This window comes from Zalophus californianus, chromosome 3 (genome assembly GCF_009762305.2).
Source record: "Zalophus californianus isolate mZalCal1 chromosome 3, mZalCal1.pri.v2, whole genome shotgun sequence".
Taxonomy (NCBI): Eukaryota; Metazoa; Chordata; class Mammalia; order Carnivora; family Otariidae; genus Zalophus; species Zalophus californianus.
Genome location: NC_045597.1, coordinates 192,339,424 through 192,363,904, shown reverse-complemented (window position 1 = coordinate 192,363,904; position 24,481 = coordinate 192,339,424). Strand labels below are relative to the sequence as shown.

Here is a 24,481-nt window from a genome sequence, read left to right as displayed (position 1 = left end):
ATCTCCTGTGGGTCCCTTTGTGGGACCTGAATCTTTGGCACCCTGCTTTTACTGTTGGCTTCCCTGGCAGGTGGGGAGGGGTTCAGCTGTGGCGGCAGAGGTGCTGACCAGGCCAGGGGAGTGGATGACCCATGTCCCCACCAAGCCCAGGCCTCGCAGACACAGGGGACACTGAGCATCCCCTGGAGAAGACCAGTCAAGGCTAACAGAGATGTGTGTCCTGAAATATGTGGTGGCACTTCTGGAAACAGCCCACTGTTGCAATTTAAAGCAAAGCAGGGGGTTGAAAGCCATAGTGTTGAGGAGGTTGGCATCTCTGAAAGTTCTGAGCTGATTCCAGAACGGAGTGCACCTCAGCTCTCCTCTTGCCAAGAGCACCAGCCACTTGTGCTCATGCCCACGTGGCTCCCACTCTCGCAGTTGTGCGGTCCGGCGGGCAGCCTTTCAACTATTCTCCTATTCGGTTCCGTGCACGGAATGGCGAGTACGTCACTCTGGACACCAGCTGGTCCAGCTTCATCAACCCGTGGAGCAGAAAGATCTCCTTCATCATCGGCAGACACAGAGTCAGGGTGTGAGTGCTCCCAGTGCCCGGCACAGCTCGGGGACCCTTGCTTCCCCACCAGCAGGTGGCATGGAGCAGGACAGGGTGACCAGGACCCAAGCCAGCTCATGCCGCATACCTGTACCCCCAGGTGGGAGGGACCTCATGCAGCAGAGCAGTGAGGGGAAGGGAGGAGATAGTGAGTGGGCAGGTAGCAGCCCAGGGGTCTGCAGGGAGGAGGCAAGCCTGGCCAGGCTGTGCAGCATGGGGCCCAACTAACAGACCAGTTAAAACCACGCAGGGGCCCTTTGAATGAGGACGTGTTCTCGGCTCAGTCGCCTGTGGAGGAGAAGGACCTGCACCCCAGCATTCAGGGGCTCACGGAGCAGATCCACCGGCTGCTGCTACAGGTGGGTATACACTGTCTACACGCCCCCCTGCCCCCCCTCATGTAAGTGGCCCGGAGCTGCCCAGAGAGCCGGGGGGGCCATCTCCGTCCAGCTCCGCCCCGCACCCCTGGTGCCCATGGCCTGGGCCCGGACAGTCGGGCACACCTGCGGCTTGCACAGTTGGGGGCAGTGCCCCCCTTGCATATTTGGGGTGCCTGTGTCTGAATTGTAGCCCTGAGCAAGTGACTGAAAGCCACACCCAGCCCCCGAGTCCACCCCCGAGGCCCTGCTTCCAGCCCGCTCGTGGCCCCCACAGGTGTGCTGGGTGGGAGGGGGTCACTGTGCCAGGACCTGGGGGGCGTGAGGATACTTTCTTCCTGTTCCTGGGGATGCAGCACTCAAGCAGACTTAGCGTGAGCACCAGTCCCCCCGGCTGGGCAGCTCTGCTCCTCCCCCTTAGACTGCAGCAAAACCACAGTGCGCCTTTTGTGTTTCTAAAACCCCTGGATAGACCCCGGACTGGCCACGCCGTGTGAGCTGAGGGAGAGCGTTGAATGAATCCTCTCGCAGGGGGTCTCCCGTGACTGGGACCGGGGCGTGCCCCACAGCCTGACCCTGGTGCCAGCCCAGCCCCACCTTGTCCTTGCCAGGCAGGGGGCAGCCTCTCTGCGAGATGGGCGTGTTGCACTAACCCCGCAGCACCAGCCGCATCCAACCCTCCCTGTCTGCTGTCTCCCAGCCCGTCCCCCACAGTGGCTCCAGTGGCTACGGGAGCCTGGGCAGCAACGGGTCCCACGAGCACCTCATGAGCCAGACCTCCTCCAGCGACAGCAACGGTCATGAGGACTCCTGCCGGAGGAGGACCGTAAGTCACCTTCCGCCCCCGTCTGTCCCTGTCCCGGGGAGACGGGGACGCCCGGGAGCCACAGACCCCGTAGAGCCCCGGCCGCCCGCTCTCGGAACCCTGCTCACTCGGGCCTTACCCTCTGCTCTCCAAGTGGGGAGCAGCCAAAAGCTGTGGCTACAGTTTGGGTGAAGATGATGTAAAGCAGGCAGTCAAGCCAGAGTGAAGACGTCACAAAATCGTTACCTTCCACGTCGCTCTGCGTTCTTGACATGGCCAAACGCGTTTTCTCCAGCCCTGCCTCGCTCCGATTTCTCCTTCGGAGCTTGCTTCTGTGTCGCGGGGATTTCTGCGGCTCTCCGCTGTCCTCACTGCGGGGACAGGCTGAACCACTGCAGGGCCTCCTAGAGGGAATAACGTGTCCCTTTGTTTCTTCTCAAGGAAATTTGTAAAAATGGTGGCAATGTCAAAAACAAAAGTCATCCCGGGGAATCTGGAGAACAAAAGGAAAAATCTGCGGCAGGTAAAAACTTTCCGTTTCCGTAAGAAAATGTTAGTGTGGCAAGATGGCGAGAGGGACCCGGTTTGACTTTCACTCCGGATGGCAGGGAATTGACCTCTGAAGCGCGCTGCATCCCCTCCCTTGTTCGGCAGCCCGGCTCTGTGACAATGTGGGGCAGCATGGGCCTTCAGTCCGTCAGTCTCGCTGACCGGGCGCGCATCTGGCGCCCTCTACACCTGTTGAGGTGTGGCCAAGACATGCCTGCCTGCCCCCACGGCCCCTGTTCTTGCTCTGCGTAGTGGCCAGAGGGTTGGTGCTTACACTCTTGAGAGCACGTGCACACGCTTACCTCGGGGGGCTGCCCAGCCAACCCACAACGTTCATACGCGTGAATGAAGTGTCCCAGGTGGATAGCACCAGCTTTGCTCATGGGCCCACCTCTCCCGGGGAGCCAAAGGCACAGGGGGCGGTCCGCAACCCCCCACCACCTGAGCCTGCTTCACAACATTGTGACTTGCCACCCTCGTGCCTGGGCTCACTGCGACCTCTTCCCCTGGTGCGCTCTGGCTCACCCCTTGCGCTCAGGGCTTACCTCCTCCGGGAAGCCTCCGGTGGCTGCCCCAAGCCTCTTCTTCACCAGGAATTTTGGCCTTCGGGACATGTGGGGGTGCACTTTGCCCCCAGTGGCCACGCTGCATGCTGCAGTCTGTGTGGGTTTTGGGGACACACTGGGGAGCAGGACACAGCTCTGCCCCCGAGGGCCCCTCGGGAGATAGCACGCAGCACGTGTGCAGAGGGCGGGCAGAGAAGCGCCACGGCAGGCTGTCCCGGAGACACATGATTGTTAGTACCGCCGGTGCACGTTTCCAGTGGTCCTCTCCTCCCCGAGACACGGAATATCCATCAACCGTAAAGCATCTGCCCTCTTACTGGCCCCGAACGTTTCAGGAGTTCGGTAAGAACTGGCCTTTTCTGGGGCTGAGTCCCTGACCCTGGGGACAGCCCCGGGGGAAGCAGGCCCCCGCCCTGGTGACAGCGTCCTCTGGCTTCCCTCTGGGGGCAGCACAGGGGCACTCGCCCCAGCAGGGCTGCCTGAAGAGCCAGCTGGCGCTGGGTTTCCGTGTCTAAGAATCACAGCCTGATGTTTAGGTAGAACTAAAATGCTTTCTGAATAGAGAGTCCTCTTTGGGGGAAACAGGTATTAACTGAAAGAACTATTTTGTCCTTCTTTCAGAAATGCCAAGTGGTTCCTCTGCTCAGATGAAAGCTGTCCCCATGGAACAGCACAGCTCGGGCACCAGCCTGCCCACGGGTGGCTCTCCCGAGGAGCTGGGCTGCAGGAACCCGCCCGCTGGGTCCTACCAGCAGATCAGCTGCCTGGACAGCGTCATCAGGTGCGGGCACTTCTGGCCCCCGCCTGGCTCGTTCACGCCCTCTCGGGGCCCCCGTGTTCCATGAAGCCCTCTCCGACCCTCCGCGCAGGTACCTGGAGAGCTGCAGTGAGGCGGTCACCCTCAAGAGGAAGTGTGAGTTCCCGGTGAGCGTGGCGACACAGAAGGCCAGCGATAAGCGACAGGCAGTGGCCAGCCCCGGGCTGCATTCCACAGGTGTCTTGTTGCTTTGAGCTGTGCGGCGTGTGTGCGATAACGCGGGTCCTCCGCTGTGGGGTCAGGTGTCATCAAAGGCCCGGAGCCCCCTGCTCCCTCCCATAGGAAGTCTGAGCAGCTTCAAGGACACAGTATGTGCGCGCGCCTGGGTGGCTCAGTCGTTAAGGACACAGTATGTGCGTGTAGGCTGTTTTTAAATGACCAAAGTAGCTCAAAAGTTAGCAATCTTCTTACAAGCTAGAGGTAAGGGGGATTTGGGACTTTTGACACTAGGATCCTGCTGGGGTTGCTGGAGGCCTGGGGGCATCTCACATTGTCATTCTTGGGCAGTCTTGTCTCCACGGTCTCTCGGAGGAGCATGGGCCTCTGAATGTTAGTACACCCCCCCGAGTCAGCTTACATCTTGGGCCCCTCCAGTGTTGTGAGTGTTGCCGGTGGTCATTAGCAGGCTCGGAAACCGGGTATCCCATTGTTGACAGAGCACTAGGGTTGGGCAGTGACACTGTGGTGGACAGTCCCTGCCATAGCCCTTGGGGAGAGAGCGCCAGCCACTGGCCAGCTCCCAGCAGAGGGTGGGCTCCCGGCTGCCTGCGTGGCCTCTGTCCACAGGCCTGCCGAAGGGCTCCGGGCCCCAGTCAGAGGCGGCTGACCCCGGGTACCTGTAGCTGTGCAGCCGCCCAGCTCCTCTTGGAGGACGCAGGCTGGGAGACTCTGCTTGTGTCCATTTCAGACCTCCCTCTTCTCCGTCTTCACCCTGTGAATAAACACCTGGGGCCGTCGCACACCCGGGGGGTGCAGGCTGTGCGGGTCCCCTGGGTATGGGCGCACCGTGCAGACAGCGGTGTTTCTTATCCGAGCGGTTTGCTTTTACTGCATTTCCGTGTTTGTGTCCGTTTTCTCCTATAAAGAGACAGCGTCACCCTCCAGGGTGAACGGCCATGCGGAGCTTAGCGCGCCCCTGCCGCCACTGGTGCTGCCCGGCAAGGCGGAGAGCGTGGCGTCCCTCACCAGCCTGTGCAGCTACAGCAGCACCATTGTCCACGTGGGCGACAAGAAGCCACAGCCTGAGCTCGGTATGCCCGCTGTTCTCAGACGATGTCGGGAGCAGCCTGGTTTTAACGATGAATATTAGAAATCGGGCGCAGAAGCAGGGCGGGGCGCAGGGGCACCCGTCTCCTTTCCCGCCGCGCTCTGGCGCCACCTGGTGGCAGTTGTCTGCTTGGGCATAAATGGGGCAGGAGCCCTGGTGGTGCTGAACCAGGCCTCCTGGCGACTGAGCGGGGGTCCTAGGCGTCGGCGACTGAGTGGGGGTCTTAGGCATCCGCCTTCCTTGGGGCCGAGGGTCCCCACTCCCTCCCGTTTGAGGACAAGAGCCAGGACAGGTCGTACCTGCAGGGCAGCCAAGGGTGCCATCCCTGAGTTACCTTGTTCTTCACAACACCCACGAGTGGATTGAAACCCAGGTTTGTTCTTTGCCGAGAAGAGAGGGAAGGTGAGGGGAAAGTACACGGAAGAGAGTCAGTGGGTCCTGAACCAGGACAGGGGCCCTGCGCCAGCTTAGTGTGTCGCGCTCTCAAAGCTAGGGACAGCCCAGGAGCAGCATCTTCAGTGTTGGGCTGAAACCCCAGACACCCCACATTTCAGTTTGCTTCAAAGATTGACCCTGGAGCCGCCCAGGCCGTGGGGCTTTCTGTCCTTGTGTTGTGCCCTTGATTGTTAACTTTCTCAAAGGGCTACCTGAATGCGCACGGATTACAGCCCCGAGCTGCGGCAGCACGAAGCATCTCACGTGTGTTAGAGGGGCTACCTTCTTCAGAGACGTGGTGTGGGTTTTCCGTTGTTTTAAACCCCGGGGCCTATCTTCTGTTCCAGAGCTGGTGGAAGACGCTGTGAGCGGGCCCGAGTCTCCGGCCGGCTGGCCGTGCATCCTGGGCCTGGAGAAGGAGCCCCTCAGGACGCTGGGCCTCACCAAGGAAGTGCTGGCCGCCCACACCCAGAAGGAGGAGCAGAGCTTCCTGCTCAAGTTCAAGGAGATGCGGAAACTCAATGTCTTCCAGTCTCGGTGCCATTATTACTTACAGGAAAAGTCCAAGGGGCAGCTGAGTGAGAGAAGTAAGTGGCGAAACCCAATTTTAGAAACGGTCTTCTTGGTGGAACGGAGTCCAGTGCTCCTGTGGATGTGTGAAATGTCCCTAGTTAGATACAGGCTGGAACTTAGCAGTGGTGCAGTCTGTTTCAGTAGAAACAGGTGTCCTCTCATGTCCCCGGGGGAACAGTGCTATCAAGAGCAGCGACAGTCCCAGGCTGGCCCCCGCGGAACGCAGTGCCGCCACGTGAGACGGTTCTCACTGGGTGACCGCGAGGGGCAGGGGACCCTACCTGCCCACGGTCCTGACGGGGCATGTGGCGTCAGACTCCTGAGGACTTACTTCTTCTCCCCAGGAGACATGCCCTCCTGCCAGGCGGCCCCAGGGCGAAAGGACAGACCCTGGTAGTGTTACAGGCTGAGAGCCAGCAGGTGCTCAAAGGGCACGGGGTGAAAAAAAATAGACGGGGCAGGTCTGACCAGAGACGCCACCTCTTCCCAGGGCTCCCCAGGCCAGACACAGGGATCAGAGTTAGTGAGCCCAGGAGACACAGGCACCACAAGGACCCAGCTTCTCCTGCATCTGTAGGCAGATACACCACGAAGTGAATACATAAGAAGTGAAAGAGACTGATGCTGTCAAGGATTATGTCTTTTCTAGTCTTTTCCTTTTCTCCTTCTTCCCCAGACTTAGGGTGACCCGCCAGGCCACAGAGAATCTCTTTGGAAATTAGGAAAAGTTGTCATCTCCTACCCTGGGCAGACCCACCCTGTGGGCCTGGCTTAGTGCAGAGTTCCAGGCTCCCTCTTGCCCCTTTGGCCCAGCAGATTTTGCAGTGCACAGACTCTGCAGCTGTCCACTGCAGCCCTGTCTAGACCCTGATGTGCTATCCCAGGAGCCCAGTGCTTCAGCCACTAGTCCCACTAGGGGACAGGTTTCCTATAGAAAGAATACCAGAGTCCGAATCACAAGGCCTCTGCCCACTTAGCACTTTGCCTTGGACTGGCCCATTTGTCTTCAGCATGGAGCAAAGGTAAGGAGCACCCCTTGGCATAGCTGACAGGTGTCCCCACATACCTGCTGCAGAAGCCCCGAGTTACCCTGTGTGACATGAGAGGAGAGACTGAGGTTCCTGGGACCCATCCCAGGTGTGGCATGACCCCCCAGCCCAAAGTACTGCTCATGCTGGCCCAGGCCCAGGGGAGGTGTGGTGACAAGCCCAGAGTCCCTTCTGCTACCTGTGGAGACCTCCAGCCTTGTCAAGAAGGACTGGTCACCAGAGAGAAGGAAGGTGGCTCCAAGAGCATGTGCTCCTTCCACCCTCTGACCTCCACTCAGGCTGGAGTCCAGGCTTCATCTGACAGGCAAAGCAGGAAACATCTCGCTTTAAGGAACAGTAGTGACGAAGCCCTTAAAATTCAAAAATAGGGTTAGATGAGATCAGGGATCTAACCCTTCAGATTTCACAAACCAGTGTTGGGGAACAGCGGAGACTTACCAGCCTTTTTACTTTTTGGACGAATGAAACCTTTTAAATACCACTTTCCATCACTATTATTTTGTAAGAAAAAGGATATTTTAACACCAGAAGAAAACAGGGCACATGATTTTGCAATTAATGGCAATCCCTAAAATTGGCTGACTCTGGTTTCATGAACATTTTGCCCTGACTGTTCTCACTTCACCGAGGGCCAGGGAGCACCTGATGGTGGTCCTAGTGGCCACAGGCTGACGTTTGGAAACACAGGACTGCCGAACTTGGAGGTGTCCTTGGGTTTCCGGGAGCCTACGAGTCTGAAAACTGACACAGCAGGAGTCACGTTAAGTGTTTATATCTTAACCCTGGTGTTTTCCCATTATTTTAGCCGTGCCGGGACTAAGAAATACCTCTGGAATAGATTCATCTTGGAAAAAAAACCGGGAAGAACAGAAAACTGAAGTCCAAACGGGCCAAGCCTCGAGATTCCTCCGAGAGCACTGGGTCTGGGGGGCCTGCGCCCCACCGGCCCCCACTGATGGGCCTGAACGCCACAGCCTGGTCACCGTCGGACACATCCCAGTGCAGCTGCCCCAGGACGCCCGGCCCCGCCCCGGTGCCTGCCTACTCCCTGCCCGTGTTTCCAGCCCCAGGAATCCTGCCCACACCAGGGACAGTGGTGGCGGCACCCCTGGCCTCCCAGGCCAGCTTCGCAGTGCCCGCCGCGCCCGTGGATGCCCAGCACGAGTTTGCCGTCCAGCAGCCGCCGTTCGCTGTCCCCTTGGCCCCAGTCATGGCGTTGGTGTTACCCAACCACTCCTTCCCTTCGGTGACCCACAGCCTGCCCCAGGCCTTCTTCCCAGGCCAGGGTAACTCTCTGTCCGAGGTGATCCCTGCCTCACGGCCCGAGCTCCCTGGTCGGACCTCATCCCCCAAAGTGCCATGCACATGGCCTCAGGCGGAGCGTGGGCCGGCAGCGTCCCGCACAGCCACCCCGGCCTCCCCGCCGGCTGCCTCTGGGCCCCTGGGCAGAGCCTCTCCTCCGCTCTTCCAGTCCCGGGGCAGCTCACCTCTGCAGCTCAACCTGCTGCAGCTGGAGGAGGCCCCTGAGGGCAGCGCCGCGGCCACAGGAGCACCAGGGGCCTCAGGGACGGCGTGTGCGGGGCCTGACTGCAGACCTGCCACCTCCTGGGACCGGAAGCCGAAGGCCTCACCAATCGTAAGCATTCCTGCCGTTCCTTCTCTGAAGGAGGCAGCAGGGCAAACGCGCTCTTCTCTCTCGTGCGGGTGCTTAGACTCTTGCGGCTCCTGCCAGACGGTTCTGGTCACGACGTAAATACACGGGCTGGACGTGAATGTCTTCCAGTTCAGCAACCCCGTCAGAGTAGGCCTGTGGGAGCTTTTTATTATTTAGGGATCCAGATGAAGGAAGCTGGCTAGGTTGTCTGACGGTGAATACAGGGGTCCAAATGCCCCCACGCAACTTCGTGACTCATTGTGAGCTCCGACATTTTACCCGAAGCTCCAAGGATAAGCAGAGTCAGCTTAAATGCCAGAACGCAGGCCCCTTGGAGGGCAGCGGGGGCCCCCTGGGTGGAGGGGAGGACGGAGCTCTGAAACCAGGCCATCGGCGCCCCTCCTCCCAAGTCCTATGGGACACTCGTGTGCAGTTCTCGTTCAGTTCAGGAAACTGTGATTGTGCTTCCGATGAACCACTTGTGTGTTGTGATGGCGCTGAGGTGTGTTGGCGCTCCCTGCCCTTGCTCCTGGGATGGGAAACGCAACCTCGTGGTCGCAGATGAACACCCTCCGTGTGCCCCGGGTGCCCCCGACTCCTGTGTCTGGGGTCCTGGGCCTACAGTTCTGGTTCTGAGGGTTGGAGGGTCAGGATGCCGCCAGACCAAGGCTGACCCCACTGGGAAGCCAGAGCCCCCCACCCCCACCCCACCTGGGGCAGCGGCCGCTGGGGTGCTGCTGACGCACTTCCCTGCTTCCCTGTCTGCTGGGGTGCAGGAACAGGACGAAGGCTTTTCTTTCAGGGATCCAAAAACCACTGACTTTGGTGTGACTGTCCCAAAATTAGTTATTAGATTGTCCTAAAATCAGTTATTAGATGACACTTACACACCACTAGCAAGGGTGTTATTGGCTGTAGTCCCAGTAACCGCGGGATGTGTTCATTTGGCCTTCTTCGTTGGCACCTGAAGGGAGGGCCAGTGACCTAAGGAGGACCACACTTGGCTCTGTCCCTGAGCGGCCCTGTGCGGACAGCGCTGTGCAGCTCCCCCCAGCCCTGCTCTGTGCACTGCACCCCATCCTGTGCGCTGAGCCTCTCTCTGTGCACCAAGCCCCTCTCTGTACGCAGAACCCTGACTATGCGCTGAGCCCCACTCTGTGCACCAAGCCCTGACTGTGTGCAGAACCTCTCTCTGTGCACTGAGCCCTGACTGCACAGAGCCTCTCTCCGTGCACTGAGCCCTGACTGTGCGCAGAGCCTCTCTCCGTGCACTGAGCCCTGACTGTGCGCAGAGCCTCTCTCCGTGCACTGAGCCCTGACTGTGCGCAGAGCCTCTCTCCGTGCACTGAGCCCTGACTGTGCGCAGAGCCTCTCTCTTTGCACTGAGCCCTGATTGTGTGCAGAGCCTCTCTCTGTGCACTGAGCCCCGCTCTGTGCACCAAGCCCTGACTGTGCGCAGAGCCTCTCTCTGTGCACTGAGACCTGACTGTGGGCCAAGCCCCACTCTGTATGCAGAGCCCTGACTGTGCTGTCTTCTCCCTGTTCCCAAAGCGTGAGGAACCCACAGACGCCCGGAACAGTGATGCCCTCTCCACGTCCAGCGGCCTGCTTGACCTCTTGCTGCATGAGGACCTGTGCTCAGCCACAGGGTCGGCCCCGTCTGGGAGTGGAGCCTCGGCAACCTCTGATTTCCTGGGCTCAGCCTCGCTGGGCTGCGATACATCCAGAAGTGGGACAGGTATGTAGGTGGCGCTGGGAGCACCCGAATCCTGTGAGCGTGGGCATGTTTCAGTTGCTGGATTTCACGTCTGTTTGGTCGCGATGGTCCCCTAATGTCCCTGAGCATCCCCAGGTTTCCCTGCACCCCAGGCCACAGGCCTGTGTGTGCTCAGGGCCCAGTATCTGGTGCAGACCAGGTCTCCACGGGCGTCCAGCTGGTGCTCCAAGTGGCTCCCCAGAGCCTGCTGCAGTGGGGACCGGCCGGTGAGGGCTTCTTCCTCCTGCGCCCGCCCTGCCGGTCCGCATTCCCTCCACCCGTTTGCTACGGACATTGCTGTCATCGTGGGTCTCCACCCCGCCGGCCCTTTGGGACCATCTTGGACCATCCCTTGGGCTCTCTGGGCCTGCAAGGAGGGCCAGTAGTGTCCCCCTTGCTGAGGTAGCTCCCTCATGTGAACCTAGGGCGTGGACGGCACGCTTCACCAGGGAGGATCCCTCGGGTGTGATCCGGGACGGCCGACTGAGAGCCCTGCCTTCACCTGTTCTCTGGGCTCCCTCCCCACGGGAGGCTCACGGCAGAGTGTGCCAGGCCAGCTGCCTCCCGCTTACAAACCAGCTTCTCTGTGGCCTGGCCTAGTCAAGGAGCAGGGAGCATGATTTCTACCGGGGAGACAGAGGTGGGGCAGAGGGAGAGGGAGAGAGAATCTTAAGGAGGCTCCGTGCCCAGCACGCAGAGCCTGATGCGGGGCTCAATCCCACGACCCTGAGGTCATGACCTGAGCCAAAATCAAGAGTTGGACGCTTAACTGACGGAGCCCCCCCTAGGCGTCCCAAAGGAGCAGGATTTCTAAGATGCAGCCCCAGCTGGACTTCTCAGGGCTGACCCGGGAGAGAATCATCTCCATGGTGCTCGCTGGAATTATCCAGATAATTTGAGACCTGGAAAGAGAAGGGAAAATCCGCCAATCTAGGCACTCGTGACCAAGTAAAAACTGTTCAGCTCCCTAAAACTGCCGTTGCACAAGGTTTAATTTCATGTGAAAGGTTTTCACTTGCCACGTGTTTTGTTTTTTAAAGGCAGCAGTGACACAAGTCATACCAGCAAATATTTCGGAAGCGTTGACTCTTCGGAGAATAACCACAAAGCAAAAGCGAAGGTGGACATGGAGGAAAGTGAGCACTTCATCAAGTATGTCCTCCAGGAGCCCGTCTGGCTACTGATGGCCGACACAGATGACAGCGTCATGATGACCTACCAGATGCCTTCCCGGTAACCACCCACCTTCTCCTAGGGACGTGGGGCTCCCTGAGCAGCAAGGCCGCCCAGTCAGGGGGACTTCCCTCTGAGAGCCTCATCTCAGATTGAGTGGAGCACAGTGGACGGAGAAGCGGTCACTCTGGACGGCTCTGTGGTCCCGCGGAGCCCTGCTGTGTGGACGGTGTGCCCCGGAGCCCTGCAGAGTGACCTGCTGCAGGCTGTGAGGAGGACGGGCTCCCTGCCAGCCCCCCGGGACGCTGCGCTCCGTGCTCATGAAGCGTTTGTGCCAGTGTTTCCCTTTGGCTTGGTTGCCTGTTCACCCTGTGGGCGAAATAGGGCGTGTCTGTCCTAGAGATGCAGGAGCCAAAGGCCAAGGGAGGTGAGCAGCCCCGGCCACCAGCTGCTCTGTGGTGTGGCCACGGGGTCTGTGCCTCCGCCGCTGTGGCTCCGTGTCACGCCGTTCCAGTGACCGCCACGGTCCCTGCTGCTCAAAGCCCCCAGGGTGGGGGAGCCGGGGATGAACCCTGAGGCCCAGGCCTGGCGGTGGGGGCGGCCCTGGGGCTCCATCTCCAGAGCAGCTTCAAGCCAGCCCAGCGTTTGCAGGAGGCCAGGGACGGTTACCCCATCTCCTGCCTTGATGGAGTTAAGCAGCCTGTGCGGAACCAAGCGTGGGTACCCAGCTCCCCTGATTGAAAATGAAACCAAGATCGTGACTTGGATTATCATTTTAATAGAAAAACTACAGTTTATTGGGTAGGGAGATTAAGGTGCCTTAAGTAGGGTAATTTATTTTAAAGAAAAAGGAAACTTGCTTTAAACAAAATCACCTGAAATTAATTAATCCTGAAAGAGTTGCTAGAAAAAGAGTGTGTTTTTTTAAAATCCGCAGAACCCCCTTAAGACACCGTGCCGCTTACCTCTTTCTGTTCTGTGAAGGGCTCTGGAAACAGTGTTGAAGGAAGACCGGGAGAAGCTGAGAGCGCTGCAGAGCTCCCAGCCCCGCTTCACGGCGCGCAGAGGCGGGAACTGCAGGAGGCACACCCGTGGCTGCAGGCCTGCCGCCTGCCCGCCGCCCTGGACCTCGCGGTGAGCTCGGCGCCCTCGTTTGCGCTGTGCTGGGACCACTGCCTATTGCCCTTGCCGCTGTCCTGTAGGCCTCAAAATTCTCCAGCTAAAAACAGTTTGGTTCATGAAGACGAACGATGTGGGGATGCCATTGAGCCTACTTTAAAGAACTTTGCAACCTTGTCCCCAAAAAGGTCTTCTGAATATTCCCTCTCAATTGCAGACGGAAATTTGAATGCTGTTTCTTTGTTTCAATTCCGTTTCCAATTGAAAAAGCAAACAGAACAGGAAGCAGCTGTCCTATCGTGGACCCTCTGTGTCCACGTGGACGTAATGGTGGCAACACCATGCCCAGCGGCCTCGGGGGCCAGCAGCTGCGCCTTCTCCGCTCGGGACTTGCCGGGACGTGTCTGTGCCCAGCCCCACACCCTGGCAGCCGCTGGCTTCAGGGTGCCCGTGTCCTTCAGCCGCCGAACGCACCGCCATGTCTGTCCTCCGCCTTTGGGACAAGACCCCCGTGCCCTCCAGCACCACTGGCTGCCCCAAGCTGCCCGTGCTCCTTCAGGGGATATTTGCGGGTCCCCCCCCCGCAGGTCCCTCCCCCTGTCCCTACAGTCGTGTCCCCCGCCAGCCGAGCCCCAGCCCAGTCGGAGTAAAGTGCTGCAAAGCCATAAAAATCTGACACGCCTCCCCATCTGCTGTTTATCTTCCCTCGCTCTCTGCAGCCACGCGGGCCTCCCGCCTGTCCCTGAACGCAGCGGGCAGGCCCCTGCCGTCCGGCCTTTGCACCTGCCCTCCCCTCGGCTTGGAAGCCCTTCGCTCAGTCATGCGGCTCCTCCTGGCTTCCTTCAGGGGTTCTCGTCACGTGCCACAGAATTGTCTGTTGCCTCATAGCAGAAAGCCCCAAACCTTAGTGGCCTAAAGCAGTGAACACTTATGATCTCCCAGTGTTTCTTTGGTCTGGGAATTTAAGAGCAGCTTGGTCGGGCAGTTCTGGCTCAGGGTCTGTCCTGAAGGTGAAGGCAAGATGTTGGCCGGGGCGTGTGTGATCATCTGAAGGCTGGAAGACACACTTCCCAGGAGGCTCCCTCACGTGCCCCACATGGGCCTCTTTCTGCAGGGCTGCCTGGTGTCCTTGTGGCATGGCAGCCTGCTCCACAGAGAGGACAGGAGGGAGCCACAGTGCCTCTTAGGACCCAGCCTCGGGGGTCCCATACTGCCCTCCAGCACATCTTCACCTCCTCTTGGTGTGGGAGGTGATCGCTAAGTTCAGCCCACGCCGCAGGGAAGGGGAGTGAGGGTCCACCCTGTGAGGGGAGGGTGTCACAGAACCCTCTTCCATCAGGAACTTTCTCTGGCCTGTTCTAAAGGTCCAGAGTAAGACTGCAGGCCTCGTCCGTATGCCGTGTCCCATGTCCACCTAGGCTTTCATCTTGAATACGCCGGGGACATTATTGTCCCTCCCCTTACCAGGATCTCTCTCCCCTACCAGGGCAGGGATTTTCGTCTTTGTTCACTGGTGAATCCCAGCGCTTAGGACCTGCCTGGAGCATTATAGGTGCTTAACAGATAGGGAATGAGACAGTACATTCTTGATGCTCCATTTTCTGGATTAGAAAACTGAGGTTGGAGAAGGCAGTTAAACTGGGCCTTGACTGCGGCCCCACAGGCAAGAAGGGAGGAGCTGGGACAGACCCCGAGCTGCTGGCTCTGCTGTCCCCTCACCATGTAGAGCTGCCTCTCAGATAAGGGCCCGGATGCTCCCCTGGCCTTGGGGAACTGGGGCGCCTGGGGGGCAGCACTGACCTCCGTCAAGAGCAGGCGAGGTCCCAGCGGCCCCTCAGAGCCTTCCCAGCCCCGCCGCTCTCCAGCAGCCTCACAGGGCTGAACCCCAGGTCACCTGCACCCCCCGCAGGTAGAAACCACTTTTTGGTAATGAAGATGTCATTTTTGTTACTGACTTTATACTTTTCCCTTTAAGGAATGTGTTTACTGTGAGAATAAGGGACAAGACGACATCTGTGTACCGTATGAGGAAGATGCTCCAACCCTGGGTCTCAGTGAAGCCACAGACGCCAAAGAGGAGGAAAATGGAGCCCCCTTGAGTCACAGATTTGAAGAACGGACCTAACTCTCCTCCCTGCACCCGACAGCCCGTGATCTACATTAGATGGTGCTCAGAAGCGATGAAAGATTTTCACATCTGTTTGTAATGAAATGGACAGATAAACTTATGTTGCTTTTTTTTTTGTTTTAGGAAAAAAACGCATAATTTTCTGAAGGAATGATTTAAAATGGTTGAGGGTGGGAAGGGATTAGGAGGAAATAGACATTTCTATTTAAAACGTAAATACAGAGTTTGGGACAGATTTCATGATTATTTAACTTGAGAAAGACTGAATCCCCTGTGCACGCAGCAGGGAGGTTTCCCTAGGGCTCTCGGAGGTCCGTGGACTTGAGGAAGCTTCTCACTGGCCTCCGGGGGTGTCCAGAGGCATCTTCCAGGCTGTGGCAAACAGCCGGGATGCCCCCGGTCCTTCCGGAGCTGCCCTGGGTGTGTTTGGATTAGATCAGATCCTGTGCTCTGGGGGCTGCTCTTCATCTAAGTCATCATTTAGTCCAACTAGTTTTTGAAACATCAAATGGAGATCACAGCCTCTCCTAATTTTCTGTCAAAGTGTTTCACGTGGATCGGCGTGAAGTGTACTCAGCAAACCAGCACCTTCTGCTTCGGCTACTACAGTGGCAAACGTTTCAATCTGATGTAGCTTGTGTTTGGGGCGAACAAAGGAGAGATGCTCACTCTGGACACAAGAGGCCCCCGTGGTTTGTGTGGCCAACTCCATCAGACTAGCACACACCCAGAACCTTCTGCATATTTCTACATCATTCTTGTATCCTTTTCAGACATGACCCATATGTAGACAAAATACGGTGTTGACTGTCTCTGTGGTGACTTCCCTTTGCAGACCAGGCTCTGACCGCCACATCTGGGACCTGTTGGTGTTTGTCCTTCAGTTGGAGCCTCCCGGACATGAGCTCTGACACTGTGAGCTGGTGACCCCGTCTGTGTTTTCCTGGGTGCCGTGAGCTCACCTCTCCCTGCACCCTGGGCTGGGACGCCAGCCCTCGTTCTTTTCATGAGCCTGACCTCACTTGGGGCAGTTTCCAGTCTTTGCAGTGACGGTCCTAGCATCACTGGGACCCCTGGGGAAGAGTGAGGCCAGTCTGCCCATCTCCTTAGAAAACCTCACGTTGCATCATGTATCCTAAAGATTGGGGAAAAGCTATATTGGTCCCTGGAGTGAATGGAAAGTTACCACAGGTGAAACAATTGACTTAAAATCGGGTCGAGTTTGCAGAAACCGAAAAGAAAGCGGGCTTCCCCCTGTCCTCTGAGAGAGAAGCGGCTGCTAGAGTAAATGGAGCCTCCTTGGAATGGCTTGGTTTTCCGTCTTACGTTTGGATAGTAATCCGATTTCTCATAAGCTCAAGTATAAGAATACTGGTGGGGGTTTTTTTTTTAACTATGTGTAAAGAAACAGCACCTTCAGATGCCCAAAATGAGGTAATAACCTCTGCGTCTGTTGTGGAGAATAGATGCCTCCGAACCTGCCTCCTCCCTCTGAAGTCCGATCATTAAGGGATTAGATGCTAGTCAAGGTCACATGTATGTTACCTGAACATACAACTGTCAAAACGTTTTCCAGTGTTATGAATGTTTACCATCAGCATTATTTTATTTACATGATTTGTGCTCATTGATTGTTAAGTGCATAGCTTTAAACCCGTGCTCAGAAGTTGACAGTAGGAGCATTTTGTGAAATTGTTTACACGGTGCCACGCATCGAGACGTGTTTTCTTTAGTATGTGTGCTTACACAGGGGTTATAAAACCTTTTTTTCTCGATTTTAAACTGAGCCTTCTTTTTAATCTATTCCTAAAAAGACATGTAAATAAGCTCTCAGAGTCTGTGTAATGACTTGGTAAGCCTTGCCGGACAAGTGGTTTGTTCATGCACAAACAAACTTTCTTCACCCAGTGCAATATGTTTGTTTACTGCTTGTGTCTTTTTATGACTGTTTTTGCTTTTTAGAAAATTGGTAAATAAAGCAAGTATATTTTTGTTGTTAATTGTATGTATTTTTAATGTAGCACAGAGCAAGAATAAGAGAGATCAAAGATTACCAAAAGATTAAAAAAAAGAAAAGAAAAAAGAACTCCAGAAATGCTGTGTGAGGGACACGTCTGTCACCAAGGGCTCCCTCATCTCTTCCATTGCACAGTGAGCCCCTCCCTGGCGGGCGCGTGGGCATCTCTCTTCCGTGCCGCCTCACCACACGCTGCCAGAGCTGCCCAGTGAAGTCTTAGGATGTAGAAAGTCACAAAATGTAAACTAATCCTGTGATCCAGCGCTCCCACGGGCATTTCACTTGCAGATGCAGGGGTGGGGCTGCCTGACTCAGCTCCCAGCTCCGTCCACTCTGAGGTGGCCCCAGGCACCTACTCTGTTCCCTTTGTGCCCTGCCCAAGGTTGTCTATGCCTCCTGGGCTAGCTGGCAGCGTGCTGGTCACGGGGCTGAAGGCAGAGGTCAGGAGGATGGCAGCCAGAAAGGCCTCATGTCCCCATCGGAGACCGCAGAGGCGGCTCCGCACCATCCCCCCGCCCCACACTCCCAGCTCTTGCCACATTGATGAAGCCTTGCGGGGCTGGTCCAAACAGGGGAGTCCTGCTTCCAGCCCCCTCCCACTTTTCGTGCCAGCACCATGGGGACCCGAGCAAAGAGATGAATGGATCCTGGATCCAGTGCCCAGCCTCCCAGAAGCTCCCTGAGGTCAAGCAGGGGCTTGACCCCCTGCCTCCTGACCTAGTGGTGATGGGGAGACGGGGTGTGGGTGGGGAGACAAAGAAAAAAGTTCTCCCAGTGAGTATAGAAGCCTCTGCAAACTGGCCTTAAATGGCCAGATATGGCTGTTTCACCAAACTGAATGCCACTGGGGACTCTTAATTCTGTTTTTATTTACCATATAACCCCAAAGGCACCCCCCCCCCACTTTATTTCCAGACCAAAAGGAGCTTATCCAAGCTTTCTGGGCTGATTGCCTACGAGGGCCCTGAACATCCATAGGCTGGCTGCTGCCTTTGTTCCCTGGGGATTTATGGCCTGCCACCCCTGCCGCTAACTGGTCCCCCTGTGGCCACCACAGACCTGCCCAGCCTCTGCGGGCCTCTGTTCCTGGATCTGGGGGGATCAAAGGGCCCAAATGCTCAGGAAGTCTGTGCTCAAGCAACCTTTGAAGGTAGGATCAGTCCAAGAGACAAATGGCAGGAAATGGGTCCACTAGGGGAGGTTGTGCAAAGGGGGGAGAGGGGGCTTGGTGGCCCTGAGATGGAACAACCAGGCTTCTGGGAGGAAAAGGCCAAGCCAGCCAGCCAACGGATGCACTAAGGGAAATTGAGGCGAACTTCAAAGATGGGGCCTTGGGCAACTTCTGGTCCATCCAAAGATCTTATCGATTCCTAATATCCTGCTCTATCCTCGTGCTTTTTTACCTCGGGGTACTTGGTCACAACGAGGCTTATCCCAGCACTTAATTTCTCCTTCCTTCAACTCTATGGACAACATTCCTCAAACCCCACTTTCCCATGTAAGATGAGAGTCTTAAGGTCCCTCTCCCTCCCTTCAGCCTCCTCCCTTCTCCTGACAACTGTTACCTATCCTTTTGTTTTTACGAAGTCAACTTTATATCATATTCCATAACCATAATAAGTCCTCCTTCCCTTCTCTATAGATTGATTCTAAATGTTGAAACCTCATGAACAGTGTTACATTGTTTTGACTGTGAAGGAACTGTTAGCTCCTAGGTCAGTCAATGTGCTGAGATTACATTTCTCTTTGGGGGGAGTTTTTTGTTTTTCCTGGAGTTCCTAGTTGCCTCTCATTTTTTGCTTGCACTATCCACCTCTACCATGCCTTCCTCCCTACACCCATGCCCCATCCAACCAAGTGTTCTATTGATCTTTTCCCAGAGGCCTCCCCTGGGGCACTGACCATCATGTTCCAACAGGAACTGCCTTTCGTGGAGAGCATTCTAAAATACTTGTTTGGCTTTGTTCAAATAATACAATGGGTAAAGGGAGGCATATGCATCAGACTACAAGAAATACCACTGAGTTTCTTTTTCCATATTTCAGATTCTCAAAGTAGTGGAAACTTAATTGTACTTACTTAGGGGTCTCCTTCCCCGGAGTGATGTCTAAGTGGTGAAGAAGAGTAAAGTCACAGACCAGTTATGGGCTCTCATGGGGTCCACACTGAGCCCCCTCCCCTGTCAGCCCCACCACTAGGGGTAAGGGGAGAAGGGCATTTGGGTCTCTGAGCAGCCAGGTGAGGGGGAAGGGAGAGACCTGAGCTTTCTGGCATGCAGGGGGGACTGAAAACAGCAGGGGATGACTGAAGTAAAGGGGTAGGTTTCTACCTGGATGATCAATGCTAGGCTGGGAAGGTCTTAGAAGCCTGCTCACAGAGAAGCAAACAAGAGGCTGAGTGATGAGAGGTGAAAATCGACAGAAGAGACTCTCAGGTAGCTATAGATAGACGTCAGTGAGGTGACTTTGGGAAACGTCAAACCTCTTACCAAACTCACCCTGTTTGTAAAGGTCCTTCTAGTGGAGACCCCAAAGTGAAATAGTCACAGGGAGTAAGATCCATCTTAGGTGGCTGGGGTGGGGCATATTTGTGGCCTAGTACTACCACTCACTGCACTGCAGTCCCTGGATGTTTCCTTCCCCTGCTGCTTTCCAGCCAGGCTTGGGACATCCCCTCACCTTCCCTACCCACCCAGGCTTCTGCTGAGGCCAGGCTCTGTGCTGGAGGTAGATAGGAGGTTCTAGGTAGGTACCTTGACAAAGGGATGCTTATTGTCTGGAGGGATGTGGACCAGACCCTGACAATCCCAATCCCTGGTGAGTAGTATGGGACTGGGTAAGGGTGCAGTGCTACTGTGGGGCAGGTGCACTCCCACCAGAAAGAGGAAGAGGAATAGGGAAGCTGAGACCTAAACAGTGAGGAAATAGATATTTGGGGGAGTGTTGAAGAGTGTTCCAGGTGGCAGGCTCAGTCTTTGTGAAGGCCTGGCGGCCACAGCCCATTTTCCCATTCCAACCTGGGTGCGCCGTGAAGTGGACCTAAGCCAGTGGAGCAGGGAACAGGCGGCGGTCCCCAGGGTGCTGCCCAAGGTCGCGGCCCCCCCCCCGCCCACTCACCCCACCCACAGGGAGGCCAGTCTGGCAGATGGGCGGCCTGCGGTGGGGGTGGCGGTCGTCTGGCGGACACAGGCTCACCCGCCATCCGCCGCCGGACAAAGCGGGCCTAGACAAAGGCGCGGCCAACACCTGTCGCTCTTGGCGCGGCCCCCGCTTTTCTCCACCGAAGCGGCTGCAGCTGCCAACTGTCATGGGCATCAAGTTACGGGGACCAGACGGCGGCCTACGCGAATCTGGTGAGGGGAGGGCTGGGAGGGAAACGGAGCCGAGGGGGGACGGGGCGGGGGACCGGGGACGAAGGAGACTGGCCAGGGCGAACGAACAGGAGTGGGGACCACAGAAGGACGGGCGGGGAGCAGGGAGGACCGGGAAGAGTGGGCGGGAGGAGGAACAGTGAAGGGTGGGGAGGGGGGTCAGGGATGTACAGCGGGGGCGGGGGGTGTGGCTGGGAGGGAAAGGGAGGTCACAGGGGGACAAGGGCGCGAAGGGGGTTAGGGGGACATGGGGAGCTCAGGGGAGACAGCGATGATGATTAGAAGAGAATGGGCGGCTGGTGAGGGGCGGTGGTGGGTGGTACCAGGGAGGAAGCGGCGGGGGGGGAAGGGTGACCTGAGAAGGAGCGCCAGGAGGAGGGGCGGTGCCGGCTGGCCGGCGGACCCCGCCCCACGAGGATCCCCGCGCGGGCGGAGGGCGGTGTCGAGGGTCGAGTCCGGTGTCGGGACCCACAGATGCGCAAGAAACTCAACGGAGCCATAGGGCCGCTGCCACCGCCGCTACCCGGTGGGCCCCCATCTCCCCGGGGCTCCGCAGCTATCCCCAGCCGGACCCGTAGACCTTTCCAGGTCCAGAGACCGCGGCGTTGACTGTGGCTCTGCCCTACAGAATCCAGCACCCCGACAGTCGCGCGGGAGCGCTCCTCCCGGGAGGCACCTTGCACGAACTAGGACAAGTGTGACTGAATGAATGCTGCTCCCACGCACAGCAGACCTGGGGGCCTTGCTCAGGTAGGGAGAGCAACAGACGCAGCCCTGGCCGCCGCTCTCCGGGTCACCGCCCCCTCGGGTGCCCAAGCCGCTGGGGTTGCGAGGAGGCCGGGCTGGGGGCCCCGCCCGCCGACCACGCCCCACCAGCTGCCCGCCGACCCGGGCGGCGGGGCCGGACAATGCGCGCCGCTCCCATTGGCCGCGGCGCACCTCGAAGCCCGCGGCTCGGGGCCCGCGCGGCCAATCCGTGCATTGAGATGCAAATAAGATGCTATAAAAGGGGAGGGGCCGCGGCGGGCGGAAGACGCGAAGGAGCGAGGGCTGCGGCGGCCCCACCGGAGCAAGGCAAGGGGCGCGGGCGCTAGTCGCGCTCGCCCCGCTCTGGGCGGTGCGGGTCATGGCTCCGCCCCCGGCGCCCGGCCGGGACCGTGAGAGCCGGGAGAATGAGGACGGCTGGGAGACTCGGGGGGACCGCAAGGTGCGGGCCGGGGCCTCAGGGGGGCAGGCGGGCGGGAGGCCCGGGACCTGAGCTCAGTCGCCCGCTTCCCGCAGGCCCGGAAGCCCCTGGTGGAGAAGAAGAGGCGCGCGCGGATCAACGAGAGCCTTCAGGAGCTGCGGCTGCTGCTGGCGGGCGCCGAGGTGAGACGGGGTCGCCGGGCGAGCTGGCGGGCGCCCTGGGGCCGCTGGGCCGGAGAGCGGGGTTCGCGGCGCCGCCCGGCCTCACCGACCCCCCACACGCCCCCGGCGCTCCCGCCGGCGCAGGTGCAGGCCAAGCTGGAGAACGCCGAGGTGCTGGAGCTGACGGTGCGGCGTGTGCAGGGCACGCTGCGGGGCCGGGCGCGCGGTGAGTGGCGGTGGGGCGCGCGGGCGGGGCGCGGGGCGCGTTCGCCCAGCCTGTGCCCGGCCGCGGACTGGGGACTTCCCCGCCCGGCGCCCCCCTGCACTGTCGGCGGCGAGGGCGACCTCCGGGTCTCGTGGGTGAGCCCTGTCCCCGCGGGCTGGGCGGGCCGGGCCACCGCAGTGGCTGCTTACCGGACGGGGCGCCGCTCTCTCCCTCCCACTCCTGGCGCAGAGCGCGAGCAGCTGCAGGCGGAAGCAAGCGAGCGCTTCGCGGCTGGCTACATCCAGTGCATGCACGAGGTGCACACGTTCGTGTCCACGTGCCAGGCCATCGATGCCACCGTCGCCGCAGAACTCCTGAACCACCTGCTCGAGTCCATGCCTCTGCGCGAGGGCAGCAGCTTCCGGGATCTGCTGGGGGACGCCCTGGCCGGGCCTCCGGGAGCCCCTGGGCGAAGCGGCTGGCCCACGGGAGGGGTCCTGGGGTCCCCTCAGCCCAGTACCCCAGGCCCCGGGGACGACCTGTGCTCCGACCTGGAGGAGGCCCCCGAGGCTGAACTGACCCGAGCGCCTGCTGAAGGGCCAGACTTGGTGCCAGTGGGCCTGGGCAGCCTGACCGCTGCCCGCATAGCTCAGAGCGTCTGGAGGCCTTGGTGACTAACACCAGCCCGAGGTTTGCGAGGGTGGGCGTGGCCTTCCCTTGCTCTGTTCCCTCCTCCCTGCGGTCCAGATGTGGTGGGGCAAGGGGGCCTGGCTGTCTCCCAGGGCTGCCTGCTCTCTTCCTCCAGTGGCTGGGTTGCCGGGCAGTCTGGGATGACCAGCCCAGTCAGGCCCCTAGCCCTGTTTCTTCAGGAAGTATCTCTTACGGACCCCACAGTCCCGTCCCCCCCCCCGCCCCCCCCCCCGCCCGTGGGTGGAGGGCAGGAGCTACAGGAGGAATCTTAGGGAACCAGGGCTTTCCAGGGTTTCACTGTCCCAGCCTTCTCAGGTACCGTGTGGATCTGGGGGCAGGGGTGACCAGAATGGTGCCGAAGTCCTTCTCGGGCCTGGGCACTAGTGACGGGACAGAGGGACACCTCAGACCCTGACAGCCCTGGCCTGAGCAGAAGCTTGAACTCGCCACTTGAGTCAGGACACAGGAGAGGCGGGTGCTTCCTCCACCTGCCAGAGAGAAGCAAAGCTCCCTGGACGTCTTGAGTCTGTGTGTTAGGTTACCACCACGTGTTCCAGTTTTCTTAAATAAAGCATCTTGGAGAGTTAGCTACCCTTCTGGAGTGGGACTGAACGATGTCGCGTCATTGATGTGTCTAATGTGTAAATACTACTCGAGGGGCGTTTTTCTTGTATCTGATGCTGGCAAATGTTTCTAAAAGCTCTCACCCTTTGTCAGCAGCATGAGGAGCACAGTGGTGATGGAGAGGAGACACCCTGCGGCGCGTCTCACGGTGGACACTGCTTCCACCTCCCCAGGAACTGTGTCACGGCATCCTGGAGATGGATACCATTGCCCATGGGGTTTGTCTCCCAAGTAACAAAGCAACAGGGGAACAGCCCGTCCCCCCAACCATTCTCTGGTTCGTGACCTTCTAGGAACAAAACTAATGCCTACTCCCCAGCCATGTGGTTTGGAAGTTTCTCTCAAAGACCTGTTTTAGGATCCACGAGCGTGATGCAGATGTCAGTCTACTTGTGTGAGGTGGTCACTTTTCCTGGCAGAAGAGGGATCTTCCCCCAGTACCAGTGAGTTCAGGGACATGGAGAGCCTCCCCTTCATGGCTTGAAGTGCAAGCCCTGTTGCTCTACTCAGCTTGGACTAGAGGTCACAGTGGGCTGCCCAAGAGGTCAGAGACCTTGGAAGGAGGGGGAGGGGACGGGCAGCGGGGGTGGAGGGAGGTTCCCTCCTGGGCTAGGCCAGGGCCCGCAGACAGCAGGTGGTCAGTTGACAGCGGTCACTGCCACAGGGAGCCCGGCCCGGTCACTCCTACTCCAGGACCCCAAAGCAACTTGAGTTGCCAGTGCCCAGACTGGGGCTGCGGTGTGACAACTCAGGATTGACACGTGGATCTCTTCTCTGGTTGGGCGCCTTGGCTTCAAGAACATCTTTCCCAGCAGCCCTTTGACAAAAGCCTCCCGGCGGGTCCTGGCCACCAGGGGTGTTTCACATTGGCCCCCTGTGGTTCAGTCTCAGACCTCAGCCACTAGGCTCTAACCAGATGCAATTTATTTTTAGCGACTGGGGAGAGGTTGGGACGGGGTGGAAGAGGCAGCTCCACAAGGGAGGGCTCAAGAGGGATGGAAACGTTATTCCTGGGATTATTTTAGCTGCCCCAGACAGACTGATGTAGGATGTGTCCATGGGGACACGGATGGAGCACAGGTGCCCATGCAGGTCTCAGTTGCCTGTGGCTTCCGACAGCACCCAAAGGCCACTGTGATGAGTCCCAAAGCCATTTGGGGGGCATCTGCCAGGGACTGTTTTGAAGCATCAACTCCTTCCTCTCATGCCCACACTTTGTCACATTCTCCCAGAGACCCTGGAAGAGGGCCAAGGGGACCCAGGACTCGGGATGCAAGGTGCAGGAGGCTGACCTGGGGGGAAGGGTGTCGCTGGGACCAGGACCCGCCTCAGGTCAGAAGCCACTAAAGCCAAAGCAGTGGTCCT

General features: G+C 58.4%; 2 protein-coding genes across 3 annotated transcripts in view; both read left to right on the top strand.

Annotated features, from left to right (window-relative positions):
• The window catches only part of PER2 (period circadian regulator 2), a 39,280-nt gene extending 22,425 nt beyond the window's left edge, over positions 1 to 16,855 (top strand). Inside the window, 15 exon segments of the mRNA XM_027591138.2 lie at positions 421 to 574; positions 846 to 954; positions 1,673 to 1,798; positions 2,219 to 2,300; positions 3,514 to 3,673; positions 3,762 to 3,886; positions 4,795 to 4,959; positions 5,759 to 5,998; positions 7,839 to 7,882; positions 7,884 to 8,669; positions 10,239 to 10,425; positions 11,484 to 11,676; positions 12,601 to 12,671; positions 12,674 to 12,750; positions 14,711 to 16,855. Of these exon segments, the coding sequence (XP_027446939.2) occupies positions 421 to 574; positions 846 to 954; positions 1,673 to 1,798; positions 2,219 to 2,300; positions 3,514 to 3,673; positions 3,762 to 3,886; positions 4,795 to 4,959; positions 5,759 to 5,998; positions 7,839 to 7,882; positions 7,884 to 8,669; positions 10,239 to 10,425; positions 11,484 to 11,676; positions 12,601 to 12,671; positions 12,674 to 12,750; positions 14,711 to 14,860 (2,669 nt within the window). The 3' untranslated portion in view covers positions 14,861 to 16,855.
• Positions 16,856 to 21,288: 4,433 nt separating this feature from the next.
• On the top strand, positions 21,289 to 23,094 carry HES6 (hes family bHLH transcription factor 6). 2 transcript variants are annotated; one of them, XM_027590037.2, is made up of 4 exons: positions 21,289 to 21,457; positions 21,532 to 21,618; positions 21,742 to 21,823; positions 22,052 to 23,094. In XM_027590037.2, the coding sequence occupies exons 1-4, from the start codon at positions 21,377 to 21,379 to the stop codon at positions 22,474 to 22,476; spliced, it is 675 nt and encodes a 224-aa protein (XP_027445838.2). In that variant the 5' UTR covers positions 21,289 to 21,376; the 3' UTR covers positions 22,477 to 23,094. The 2 variants fall into 2 exon arrangements, with proteins under 2 accessions (XP_027445838.2, XP_027445839.2); XM_027590038.2 differs by having other exon boundaries at positions 21,742 to 21,783; positions 22,052 to 22,331.
• Positions 23,095 to 24,481: the final 1,387 nt, after the last annotated feature.